The sequence below is a fragment of the Tachypleus tridentatus genome, chromosome 8, assembly GCF_004210375.1.
Source record: "Tachypleus tridentatus isolate NWPU-2018 chromosome 8, ASM421037v1, whole genome shotgun sequence".
NCBI classification, from domain to species: Eukaryota; Metazoa; Arthropoda; class Merostomata; order Xiphosura; family Limulidae; genus Tachypleus; species Tachypleus tridentatus.
The window spans coordinates 53862450-53876068 of record NC_134832.1 but is presented as its reverse complement, the minus strand read 5'-3'; the positions used below and the strand labels follow the sequence as shown (position 1 = coordinate 53876068).

Below are 13619 nucleotides of genomic sequence, written 5' to 3'. Positions count from 1 at the left end.
CCCATGGGACTTCGCAATTTTTACCAGATAAAATTGCAAGAAATAAAAAAATATATTTTACTGTAATTTAGATAAATTAAACTATATAATATACCTATATAATCTGATTATTAAATAATTTTTCTACAATAACTAAATAATTACAGGTTTTATATTTGTTATTACTGTTTTCAAATTTTCGCGCAAATCTGCACGAAAATATTATTTGCTTCTGGTCAATTTTAAACTAAAAAAACTAGAGTGCGCGCCAGCTCCAAACGCTAATCCTCGCCGTATTAATTAAGTTTTAGCCTATTATGATGAATTTAATATAAGAACAACAGAGAAGGAAAGATGTAAGTAGGAAAATCTATTTCTTATACTTCCTACAATTCTGTTGATATTATACTAGTATTACAAAAAAATCAGACGTGATTTGTCTTGATTTTTGTATCAAAAGTATTTTAAGTAATTACATGATATAATTCTCCTAAACCAAATGAGCTTTTCATTACGAAAGATCTAATTCTAGTTCTTCTACAATAGTTGCTCTTACAACGAACAGTCTGTGGTAAATACGTACTTTACTTGGAAAATTTTAATACATTAATCTGTACTTAATGTCTACATGTAAGAAAAAACAAACTACAAAGTGTTAGCAGTATTTTATTATGTTTTATTTGTTTAGTAAATTAAAATGACTAGAACCTAAAAGGATTAAACTACTAGAGATATGAGAATTACTTACAATGCATACAATATTTCATGTACCCACACTTCTTTCAATTCTTTTGGACTTCATAATAAGGTGGCTCGGCTGCAAATCTACTGCTTACAATGCTGAACATGCACTTCCTGTACTCGTGATGGGTGGTGCTCATGTAACAAATTGTGTAGTTTTATGCCTAAGAAAAGAAAAGACCCCCCAAAAAAAAAAGAGATACTTTAAAACGAATGTCATCTTCTGGCAATTTTATATATAATTTAAATTTAGATTAATTCCCATTAGTATTAAAATGTTTTGCATGTTTCACAATTGTGAAGGCCATTGTAACCTGATAATTGGTGTATTGTTTCTAAGCGTTTTCTAATTTTATCCAGAGTGGAAAACGTACGCATTTAAGGCAGAAATAATGTTTACAAAATAACCTTTGACTTTGGTGCCCTCATGATATTAATGTTGAAGTTAATGAGCAAAATAAGTGTCCTAAATATTGTAAGAGTACACTGTTAATTAAATAAGGAATTGTTTTCTAACAGTAACACGTAATATAGAGATTTATCACACAATTCTGTAGAGTAAATACTGAATATTCTATCAAGTACATGAGTGCAGTGTCACAATATTCTATCAAGTATATGGGTACAGTTTAATATTAGGTCATCCCTTAAAATATTGTCCGATTTTAGGTTCAGAAAAACAGTAAAAAATTTTAAACTTTTTAAATGTTATTTTATCAATAATGTTTGTTCCATTATTATAACTCACTTCCTATCAACGATTCACAAGCTTCTGAATGCCACTTCTATAAAATTCTTGGGGTTTGGAGGAAAAGAATGTAGAGAGGGTAGTTTTGACATCTTCATGTGTTCCAAGCTCTTTTCCATCAAGATAGTTCTACAAACTTTGGAATAGATGATAATCAGATGGAGCAAGGTCTGGGGAATAAGGAGGATGTGGATGTTTTTCCCAGTTTAGCTCTTCAGTCTTTACAGATGTGATCCTTGTTGTATGGGGCTGTGCAATATCCTGGTGTAACACAACGCCTTAATGAATGATCACAACAGACCTCTTTTCTTTCAGTGCAACATTCAAGCGTTCAAACTGTTGACAATAGAAGTCTGATGTAATCGTAACATTGAGTGGCAGCAACTCAAAGTGGATCACACCAACAATATCCCACTAAACGCTCAACAAGACTTTCTTAGGGTCAAGGTTCATTTTTGGCTGTGCTTTAGCCAGCTTACCTGCACTGAGCCTGTATTTGCAGTGCTTAACATTTTTATAATGCATCCATTTTTCATCTATCATTAATCTGTCCAAAAAAGGTGAATTAAGCTCACGAGAGTGCAAACAAGTGCAAATGCCCACTCTTGTTCTAAGGTTGGCTTCTGTCAAATCATGGACAACCCATTTTCCACGTTTTGACACCTTTTCAAGCTGTTGCAGATGACGGTGAACTGTTGAATGGGTTGAATTAAACTTCTGTGCTAGTTCTTCAACTGTTCAAGCATAATATTCATCAAGTGCAGCCAGCAGCAAGTCATCATTAAATTCAACAGGACGACCTGAACGTGGTGTATCACTTAAACTGTTGTCACCTGATCTCAGTTTCTGTAACCACCTTCTACATTTTCTTTCTTGAGAGACTCCGCACCATAAACACCTTGAATGTTTCGTGTAGTTTCTGGTGCATTATTTCCATTCTTAAACTCATGAAGCATTGTATACCTAATGTGTTCTTCAGACACATCCATCTTCATAAGGGTTTATTTGATTAATGATCTGAAAAAATTGAGTTGTATCAGTTTCTATTATTTGTCTGAACATTTTTATACACGTCCTACTGCATATTTTGGTCATTGGAGTTTTCTACAAAGACAAAAATGATGATGTACTTTATCTGTTAAATTTCGGGCATTACTTATGGGATGACCTGATACATTTCTTGATGTAACAGTTCCTGGTGTAAAATATATTAAATTTCTTCAGTAAAATTCTTATCACTTGAAATTAAAAGTCATGTTTAACGAAAACACTGAATGTCCAGTTATATAAACTGAGAATTACAATAAAGTATCATAATGAGGAACAATACATTTGTTTTTGTATTGTTCAAATTAACATTACATATCCAATAGGCTCGGCATGGCGAGGTAGTCAAGGCATTCGACTTGTAATCCTAGGGTGCGGGTTCCAATCCCCGTCACACCGAACATGCTAGTCCTTTCAGCCGTATGGGCGTTATAATGTTACAGTTAATCCCACTATTTGTTGGTGAAAGAGTAGCCCAAGAATTGGCGGCTGGTAGTGATAACTAGCTGCCTTCCCCTTGTCTTGCACTGCTAAATTAGGGACGGCTAGCGCAGATAGCCCTCGTGTAGTTTTGCGCGAAATTCAAAACAAACCAAACATATTTAGTACGATTCCATGTTTAATTAGCACATTACAGATAAAATATAACTAAATTCGTAACACAACTGCTTATAATGGATAAAACATTAATTTTAACAAACTGTTAATTTTTTACCCCTATTTCTTTATTGTTGTAGAATTAATGTAAATGAAAGAATCCTAGCGAAAATTGTGAAAAACAATACCTGCTATTGTGTAAAACAATATGTTACAGAAGCTCTCACAACAATATTCCATGTTACTTTAAATATTATTCTCTCTTGTTCTTACTTTCGATTATTGTTTGTTTTTTTTTGTTTTAATTTTGCGCAAAGCTACACAAGTGTTATCTGCGCTCCTTCAATTACACTAGGTAACACAAATTTTATTCCTGGATAGTATGTGTTATTTCTTAATTGCTTATGTTGTAAAAGTACAGAAAGTAGCCATTATTCCCATCAAACTTTGCTTTTGTGACCTGGATAATGAAATTTGGAAATTAACCTGCTTTCTATGTGAAAACGGGCAAATTTGTACATTTTCATTTACATAAAGTCTGAATAAAACAACATATGAATCAAGATTTACATGTATTTATACTAAAGTTATACAAAAATGTTTAGAAGTGAGTAGTTTTTCGAGACTGTAATGTAAATCACTTTCATGTATCAGCCACAAAATATAGTCTCCCATCATGCTTTCGTTATAGCTCTCAGGTCACAAAAGCAAAGTTTGAAGAGAAAAATAGGTCTTTTCCATTACCTTTAGGCATAAGTAATTGGGAAATAACACTTTCTGTCCAAGAACAAGAAAAAATAAACATTGTGTTACATAGTGTTATAATAAACATTGTGTTACATAGTGTTATAATAAACATTGTGTTATATAGTGTTATAATAAACATTGTGTTATATAGTGTTATAATAAACATTGTGTTATATGGTGTTATAATAAACATTGTGTTACATAGTGTTATAATAAACATTGTGTTACATAGTGTTATAATAAACATTGTGTTACATAGTGTTATAATAAACATTGTGTTATATAGTGTTATAATAAACATTGTGTTACATAGTGTTATAATAAACATTGTGTTATATAGTGTTATAATAAACATTGTGTTATATAGTGTTATAATAAACATTGTGATACATAGTGTTATAATAAACATTGTGATACATAGTGTTATAATAAACATTGTGTTACATAGTGTTATAATAAACATTGTGTTATATAGTGTTATAATAAACATTGTGTTATATAGTGTTATAATAAACATTGTGATACATAGTGTTATAATAAACATTGTGATACATAGTGTTATAATAAACATTGTGTTACATAGTGTTATAATAAACATTGTGTTACATAGTGTTATAATAAACATTGTGTTACATAGTGTTATAATAAACATTGTGTTACATAGTGTTATAATAAACATTGTGTTACATAGTGTTATAATAAACATTGTGTTATATAGTGTTATTTCTAGGACGACAATGAAACAAAATCAAACTAAAGAAGTCAAATATCTGGAGCTAACTCTTTTACTTTCGACCATACGTGTGGATCACACACATACTCAGAGAGAGACAACCCAACCTTGTTTGTTATATAAACATGGTTTCATCTTGCATGTTAACAAAATATTTTTTTTTGTGTAAGGTTTTTCTTTCCTTTATTTAATCTGTCATATTCGATAAGAAGTAACTCTCCGTGAAAAAAGCAAACTTAATTTTTAATGCATGTTTAGTATTGTTGATGAAATACAATGTTTCTTCGTTTGCAATTTTGCGTTCGGTAATTCCTAGATTGGCAAAGCTAATAGAACATAAGATTATTTTGCATACAGTGGTGTCACAACCTTGTTTCCGAGTAAATCTCAGAACGTAAAGTGCTTCAATTTGTCTAGATCGTCAATAATACATTTTAGACGTTTAACTTCTAAGGGTCATCTGGTGGGGTAATGGAAAGTTTACGTACTTTCAACGTTGAAATACGAGGTTCGGATCTCCGCGGTGGACAAAGCGTGGGTAGCCCATTATGTGCCTTTACGCTAGAGAAAAAACCAACACAAAATTGTTCGAAGAGCCAATAAACAAATGGAACTCGTCAATAGTAACAGGCTATTGCGAAGTGTCTACAATAATCTGAAAATATTGTAACAGAACGTGGTATTGTTTCCAAGCAATTAAAACAGTTTGTTCCAATACCCGAGACATCATTCACGACATACTTGCACAATAATATTTGACCAGTAAAATTCAATATTTCACTTTGTCTTGGGTTGAACCTCAAGATACATTGCTTATTTTATATGATTACCCTGAATCTGTTCATATTTATTTTTTATTGGTGTTTTGATATCGCTGAGACAAATTCTCAAGTTCAGTTCAGTGAATATCCTTTAAAAGAATAAAACTATTCATCTGTAAGAGCCCGACATGGTCAGCTGGTTAAGGTACTCGACTCGTAATCTGAGGGTCGCGGGTTTAAATCTCCGTCCCACCAAACATGCTCTCCCTTTCATCCGGGGGGAGGGGCGTTATAAAGTGACGGTCACTCCCACTATTGCTTGTTAAAGGAGTAGCCCAAGAGTTGGCGGTAGGTGGTGATGACTGGCCGCCTTCCCTCTAGTCTTACACTGCTAAATTAGGGACGACTAGCGCAGATAGCCCTCGTGTAGCGTTGCGAATATTCTCTGATAGTACAGGGTGGCCCGTAAGTCCCTACCCATCCATATGTTATTATGTTATATTCAATTACACATGTATTATTATTATTTTTTATTTTTTATCAGAGAAATATGGCCGATGTAAGCCCATTTACACTTGAAGAGCGTATTGTGACAAGTACGTGGGTACATGAAATGAGGGACAGCACACAGATACACTGGATACATAAGATATATGGATGGGTAGGGACATAGGGCCACCCTGTATATTTGATTGTAATATAATTTTTTTTTATCACAAGTCTCATTAGTTTTATTATCTTATTATTTCTCTTTGACATAAAACCTGATTACTAATAATATAATTCTGATATTTTTCATAATAGTTCATAACAGTTTGTTGTTTTCAATTTTCAAAATTGTGTAAAATGCAGCAGTTATGAGATACGTGTTTCCGTTCGCAACATACTCGGTTTATATCTTCAGTGTGGTCTGTTACTCTTGTTTTTTTAGCGGGTGCGCATGCTCCAGGTTCTAGAGCCAATAGAACTTTCTGAACACATTTCCTCTGCATTTATCATTACTTAGTGTGTAATAATCCTTAGAGGTCTTAGAAGAAAATTATGTTATATATGTAATGAAAAATCCTGCTTTTCTTAATTAAAGGAAATTTGTTTCATAAGAACCATTGTTTTGGTCTAACCCTTCTTAAAATTAGCACCATATACAAAACGTAAGTTACCTTCGTGATGTACATAAACTTCAAATAACGAAACTCATTCATCATATCAATTTAAATTATTTTTTGTTATAATGAAACTTAAGACTGCGCATACATACGAAGCTAAGCTTTGTGTGAGAAAAAAAGTTCTTTCAAACAAAAGTACGATGATAATTTATACCCTAAGACAAATTTATTTAAAAAAATATGTACTACGGAGGTTTTTGGAGCACTACAACGTCGTTATAACCTACATCGCCACGTCTGTTTATATCCTGCTTGACCGTTCATCTTGATAACAGATTTCTAGCGTAGTTTCTGGTGTAAAACACACTGATATAAGGCCCATCCTGAAAGGTAGCGCCCGTTTCAACCGTCCGATCGCATAAAAATCCGTAGTCTGGATACTTGATATGTTTTGGTCATATGGACTAGTTGTTTGAGACGGTTGAACTGAAACGTTGTGAAAGTAACATATGTATATGTGGCCCATGTCACTTTTACATACGGAAATCTTTCTTTGTGTTTCTTGCTCTAGTCCACAGCACACCCATTGATCTTTATATCTGTGAATTATCACTTGATACAAGATGTCACACTTTGCCTACCATGGTTACAGTTTTTTGTCTCTCTGTAAAGGTACTGATTAACCAAAATGATCCATATTCCTTTGTTTTGTAATGCCACTAAATACGACGTTTATTCCAGTCTTTGTAACTTTAAATCCTTGAACACATATTTTATGTATAAATAGTTCTGCTTGGTTTGTTTTGAATTTCGCGCAAAACTACACGAGGGCTGTTTGCTCTAGCCGTCCCTGATTTTGCAGTATAAGACAAGAAGGAAGGCAACTTGTTATCACCACCCACCGCCAACTCTAGGGTCTACTCTTTACCAACGAATAGTGGGATTGACTGTCACGTTATAACGCCCCCACGGCTGAAAGGTGGAGCATGTTTGGTGTGACTCTCAGATTACAGGGTGATTGCCTTAACCAGCTGGCCATGCTGGGCCTGTTTTGATCGGTAAGGACTGTTGAATATATTTCTTGTAAGTGATCAGTTCTCAGTGACATCACACCAAACAGTATCAAAATGTTATTCTGATACAATCCAATAAACCACAGTCTTATATTAGCTGTGTATGTCGCATGACTTGCTGATTTAGAGTCATTTCAAAGTAATGTACTTCAAGTTAGGATATTCTGTTATTTTCTCCAAAATTGCGCTGTTTCTTAACCTGTTGACTGCTATGGAAACTCCGAACCAAGTTCAAAATACACTTCTAAGGCTTCTTCATTCTGAAACTTTTTTCGTGACGTCATTTTGGATCGAAAGTGAAACAATTTGTAAGTATGTCAAACGCATGTATGGTGCTGACATCTAGCGTTGAAGTTAGGTATCATTGAGAACGAATTAACTCGTCGGTGGCACTGTGTTACCGATCGGCTTGCACGAGTTATCTCGTCTACGGCACTGAACAGGTTAATAATCTAATAAATATTTTTATAGAAGTATTCTAAGTTGCTTACGAGGTTAATTTGACGGATCAGCTGTTGTTTTTTCTAGAATCGTATCTTGTCCACGTGTGCTACAAAGATGTATTTGAAAACATCAGACAAACTTCATTAAATATTTAATACAAATGTACAACACAGTATTTGAGATTGTGCTCATTTGATTTTCGTTAACATTATAATATCTGGTCGCATCTCCTGTTTAAATGGAATGTTAAATTTAGAATCATTGTCAATGGTGATATGTTATTATAATATATTTCTTGTTTACTTGTATATTCTGTCAGTTTGACAGTATTTAAAGAGTTGGTTGGTTTATTTTTCTCGTACTTGAGTAGACTGTTCTTACATCGTGCATTCTGTTAATTTCTATGGGACGATGAAAGATAACCTTATTGGATGATGTAATTTTTTTCGTATTATTTAAACCTTCTTACATAAACAGGACCTCGGCAACTCAACCTCTTGTTTGTTTAAATAGGATCTAGACAATCCAATCTTTTCTGTTTAAACAGGAAAGGAGCAACTTTGCCTTTTTTTCTTTTAACAGGACATAAACAACGTGACTTTAGTTGTTTAAACAGGACCTAGATAACCCAACTTGGTTTGTTTAAACAGAAATTAAGTAGCCCAACTTTGTTTGTTCAAGGAGAATCTAAAGAACCCAACTTGGTTTGTTTAAACAGGACCTAGGAAACCCAATTTTTATTATATTTAAAAAGAATCTAGCCAACCCAACCTTGTTTGTTTAAATAGGTCCTAGGGGCAACCTAATCTAATGAGTTTAAGGAAAACCTAGTCAACTGAATCTTGTTTGTACAAACATAATTTCATTAACAGAATAATTTTATAACATATATGTTTATTTGATTCTCTTGGTGGTCTTAAAATATTCTGTGTTCATTTACACGCTATACCTATAGAGAACAACATTGTTCCTTCTGCAGATTCTTTCTAAAGACTCGCTCTGTTTGATTTACAAGCCTCGATGAAATACGTTGAACTATTATCTCACCAATAGCTGTAGAATTGTGCTTTGCCAATGAGTTTAAATAATAGAACCCTTAAATAAATCATTTCAGACCTTTATGAAACTTGCGGGTTCAAAATACCTTCCTCGACTGTGTTCACTCTTACAGCCGTGAGGCATTATGACGTTTCAATCAATCCAACTTTTCCTTGGAAGAAAGTAACTCAAGAGTTTGCGGTGGGTGTTGACTGGTTGCCTTCCTTCTGGTTTGCTATTTCAAAATTAGGTGTGTGTTGTTGTTTTTTTTTATAACAAAGCCACATCAGGCTATCTACTGAGTCTACCGAGGGGAATCGAACCCCTAATTTTAGCGTTGTAACTCCGAAGACTTACCACTGTACCAGCAGGGGACTCAAAATTAGGTATGACCAACTTATTAGTACTCAAATAGCTTTACGCGAAATTCTACAAAACAAGGAAACAAATGAAAGATTTTCACGACTAATTTTTGAGCCTTAAATCATTGTTTGAAATAATTATTAAAACATTCTGTATTTATTTTAGCACAAAGCTGTATAATGGACTATATGCGCTCAATTCAAAAAAAGAGGAAATCAAACCCCGTATTTTAACGCTGTTAGTTTATAAACACACCACTGACCTAATTTTTTGTTTTTTTTTATTTCGCGCAAAGCTACACGAGGGCTATCTGCGCTAGCCGTTTGTAAATCAGCAGTGTAAGACTAGAGGGAAGTCAGCTATTCATCACCACCCACCGCCAACTCTTGGGCTACTCTTTTATTAACGAATAATGAGATTGATTGTCACATTATAATACCCCCATGGCTGAAAGGGCGAGCATGTTTAGTGTTACGGGTATTCGAGCACACGAACCTCGGATTACGAGTCGAGTGCCTTAACCACTTGGCCATGCCGGGCCTACCGTTCATATCTTCATTCAGGTTGGCTCGCGAGTTCGAATCCCCGTTATAATGTGACGGTCAATCCCACTATTCGTTAATAAGAGAGTAGCCCAAGAGTTGGCGATGGGTGGTGATGACTAGCTGCTTTCCTTCTAGTCTTACACTGCTAAATTCGGGAGGGCTAGCTCAGATAGACAATCTGAAATTTAACGCAAACCAAATACGAACGGTAAATCCTTTAGGGACAATCTGTGGCTATATCTAGGGGGCTTCCATTAGTTGAAGCCCTTTCGTTAATAAAGATTTCAACAGTCTTTTCATTTTCAGCTGTGTAAGCCCACATTCTTGTCTATCACGTGGTCTGCTAGGCAGTACATTACAGATACAATTAAAACATGTCTATTTGTCGTTAAGCGAAAAGCGTATTAGTTTTGTTCAAATCATATGTATCAAAACTCTCTTTTGTTTTTAATCGTTATTTGCCCTCAGCGTTTCTTTCTTTAAACCCGTTGAATTGAACCACAATGATGCGTTTGTATGTGTGTGTTTTGTGTTCAGTGAATATTACATTTACATTTCTTTCTAACAGGCGCTCCATCTGGCGAGCGGAAGTTGGTTGCTGGCTGGTTTCACCAATCTCTCAAGTTTCTTTCTTTTCCAACAAGAAGAATACGAAGGCCAAATAGTCTGTAGAAACATTCTGTACGAAGCTCCTGTCATCTTTCTCAAAGTCTACCTCACAACCATGGTGGCCTTGGTATTCGTCATTCCCCTTCTGGTCATCAGCGCGTGTTACATCAGTATAGTACAGAAGATTTCCGAGAAAGCCGATGGAGTGGTTTATCAGACAACATTCAGCAAAGGCCCTCGAACGGCCACGCTCGCATTGAGTCGCTTTCCAAACAATTGGCTGTTTCGAGCTAAACAGAAAACTTCACGGATGACGTTTGTAATCATAACCTCTTTTTTGCTCTGCAGCGCCCCCTACTGTATCGTAGAAATGTGGAGGATGTATGGTGACGCAAGTTCTTTGGATGCTATGACGTATTCTATCCTGGCAGCTCTAGCTGTTTCTAACTCCTCTACAAACCCGTTGGTTTTTATGTTTTTTCATTTCAGTTCAGGTGTCAGGCGACCTTCCAGAGCCCTCAGCAGGCAACAAACTGGCTCTCCGAAGGCAAATTTCATAAGGTCTATATTCCACCAACGGAAAGTGCCCACTTGCTCCCGACAAGATAAAAAGGAAAAGACAGGTCTTGTTGAGATTTTCCCTGACGTAAAATCTAAAGACACCTCTATGGATAATAGTTGCTCCATTAGAAACGTACATCATCAACGGGTAAGAGCTGAAATATCTCATGAGTCAGCTAATCATCTCGAGGAATCCAAAGAACTATAAATACACGTGTTGAACATATAGTGATCACATAGACACCAGGCTCTGTGAATCAACGCTCTTTTAGCTTGTGTACGCGTGTCTGTATCATTGAAAGCCTTCAGTTAATGCATTTGAATAATATTGCTTTCCTAAGACATTCAGGTAATATTATATATATTAGTTTGTTATAACCAAAAACAAGCCGAAAAAAAAATTAAAACACGCTGCGCCAATTGAAAGGACCCCAGGGTACAAGCTATAATGTGAGATATAAAATATACCCTGGGATAATGAGGTGACTGAGGAAGTAGGACCTACATTGCGGTGGGGATACACCGTCTATTAGTCATAATCTCCGTTCGCTAGTCTCATATGAAGAAAAAATAAAAGAATATCAAGAGAAATTAAAATAAGAGATACATAAATTAGGAGAGCGAGATGTGGGTACTCAAACCCACAACGTCCCATATCAATACCATCCTTCACTGCCTGCATACAGTTGTGGGGAGATGACTGCTCTCCAAAGTAAAAAAAAAGACAAATACAAGAAGGAAACCACATGGAATGTCTCGCTTATATTCAAATACACAAGTTTTAATTTATCGTAAACATATTTGTGAGGTGTCAGTGCAGAGATTTTGAAATTTCCATATGGAAAAAAAATACTATAATATTCTTAATACCATAATATTTACTACGATAATGGAACTCACTCACTGAAATGTCTGTAATTTAAATTCGAAGTGTATTTTGTGAGTTTTTGTGTAACTTGCCCTTTTTTTAACCGAAGTGTTCCTAATAAGTGACAGTGGAAAATAAAGCCTATTACTTTAATATGAAATTATCTTTAGTTGCATTTTTATTCTTACGTATGTTCATAGCCAAAAGTATGACATATGCATGCATATATATAAGTATGTCCATCCAATGTTTCAATGTCCTCATTTAAGTCATCCTCAGGCATAAGAAAATAACTCAGTTTAGGCACAATAGAAAGTATAAGACTGATAGTCTAGTCCAGTGCATCTCAACCTTTCTTATGTGGTCCACCTCTATAAGTTTTCACAACCTCACCGACCCCTAGATCGAAAACAGGACAAAATGTGCTAAATTAAAACGCATTCTTTCTATTATGAGTTAAATATACGTCGAACTACAACTACAATTAACAGAACATAAAATAAATATATTTATCAAACTACAACTAGAATATATAACAATAATGACTTTTTTGTTCTTAAATGTGGGCTCGGCATAGCCAGGTGGATAAGGCACTCGAGTCGTAATTTGAGGGTCGCGGGTTCGAATTCCCATCACATCAGATGTGCTCGCCTTTTCAGCCGTGGGGACGTTGTAATGTTACGGTCAATCCCACTATTTGTTGGAAAAAAGTAGCCCAAGAGTTGGCGGTGGGTAGTTGATGACTACTAGTCTTACACTGCTAAATTAGGGACGGCTAGCGCAGATAGCTCTCGTGTAGCTTTGCGCGAAATTCAAAACAAATTAAAAAAAAATAATAGCCCCATTTGAAATTAAAGAGTAACATTACGGTTTATTGCTAGTGATTATGTTGTACAGTTTGGTAGCTTTTTTAAAAAACTCAGTTTCTCCATTTGGTTTTCTAATGCTGAGTTTACTCATCTTTATAACCTTATATTGCCTTCAAAACCTTAAAAACCATTGTAATTGACATATACATGTAATTTTAGTCAATAAGTGTATGCATTTACAATCTATTCGTTTGATTTCACCAGCGTGTTACTTTATTACGAGTTGTTTAAATCAATTTGAAATATTTCAAGAAGTGCAAATGGTGAGCTTATTCATATGTTCGTACTGAACAATCCTCACAAGTTTATGGTAGTGTTTTGCTATCTGCATAATTCAGTCAGAACACATCTGGTACAGTGTTTGTTTGTTTTGAATTTCGCGCAAAGCTACTCGAAGGCTATCTGCGCTAGCCGTCCCTAATTTGGCAGTGTAAGACTAGAGGGAAGGCAGCTAATCATCACCACCCACCGCCAACTCTTGGGTTACTTTTTGATCAACGAATAATGGGGTTGACCGTCACATTATAACGCCTTCAAGGATGAAAGGGCGAGCATGATTGGTGAGACGAGGATTCGAATCCGTGACCTCAGATTATATGTCGAGCGCCTTAACGCGCTTGGCCATCCCTGGTATAGTCACTTCCAGCTTGTCGTCTTTTATATTTTACGTTATTTAGCTTAGGCCTAAAGAACGCGTGAAAGAAAGTATCACGGGTTTAATTAATGCGTAAAGTTGGTTTGGTTTGTTTTGAATTTCACGTAAAGCTACACGAGGGCTATCTGCGCTAGC

General features: G+C 35.2%; 1 protein-coding gene across 1 annotated transcript; it reads left to right on the top strand.

The window, feature by feature from the left end:
- The first annotated feature begins 246 nt into the window (after positions 1 to 246).
- On the top strand, positions 247 to 12094 carry LOC143224151 (vasopressin V1a receptor-like). The gene is made up of 2 exons (XM_076452598.1): positions 247 to 335; positions 10491 to 12094. Exon 2 carries the CDS (start codon positions 10647 to 10649, stop codon positions 11298 to 11300), a length of 654 nt encoding a protein of 217 aa, XP_076308713.1. The 5' UTR covers positions 247 to 335; positions 10491 to 10646; the 3' UTR covers positions 11301 to 12094.
- The last annotated feature ends 1525 nt before the right edge of the window (positions 12095 to 13619 follow it).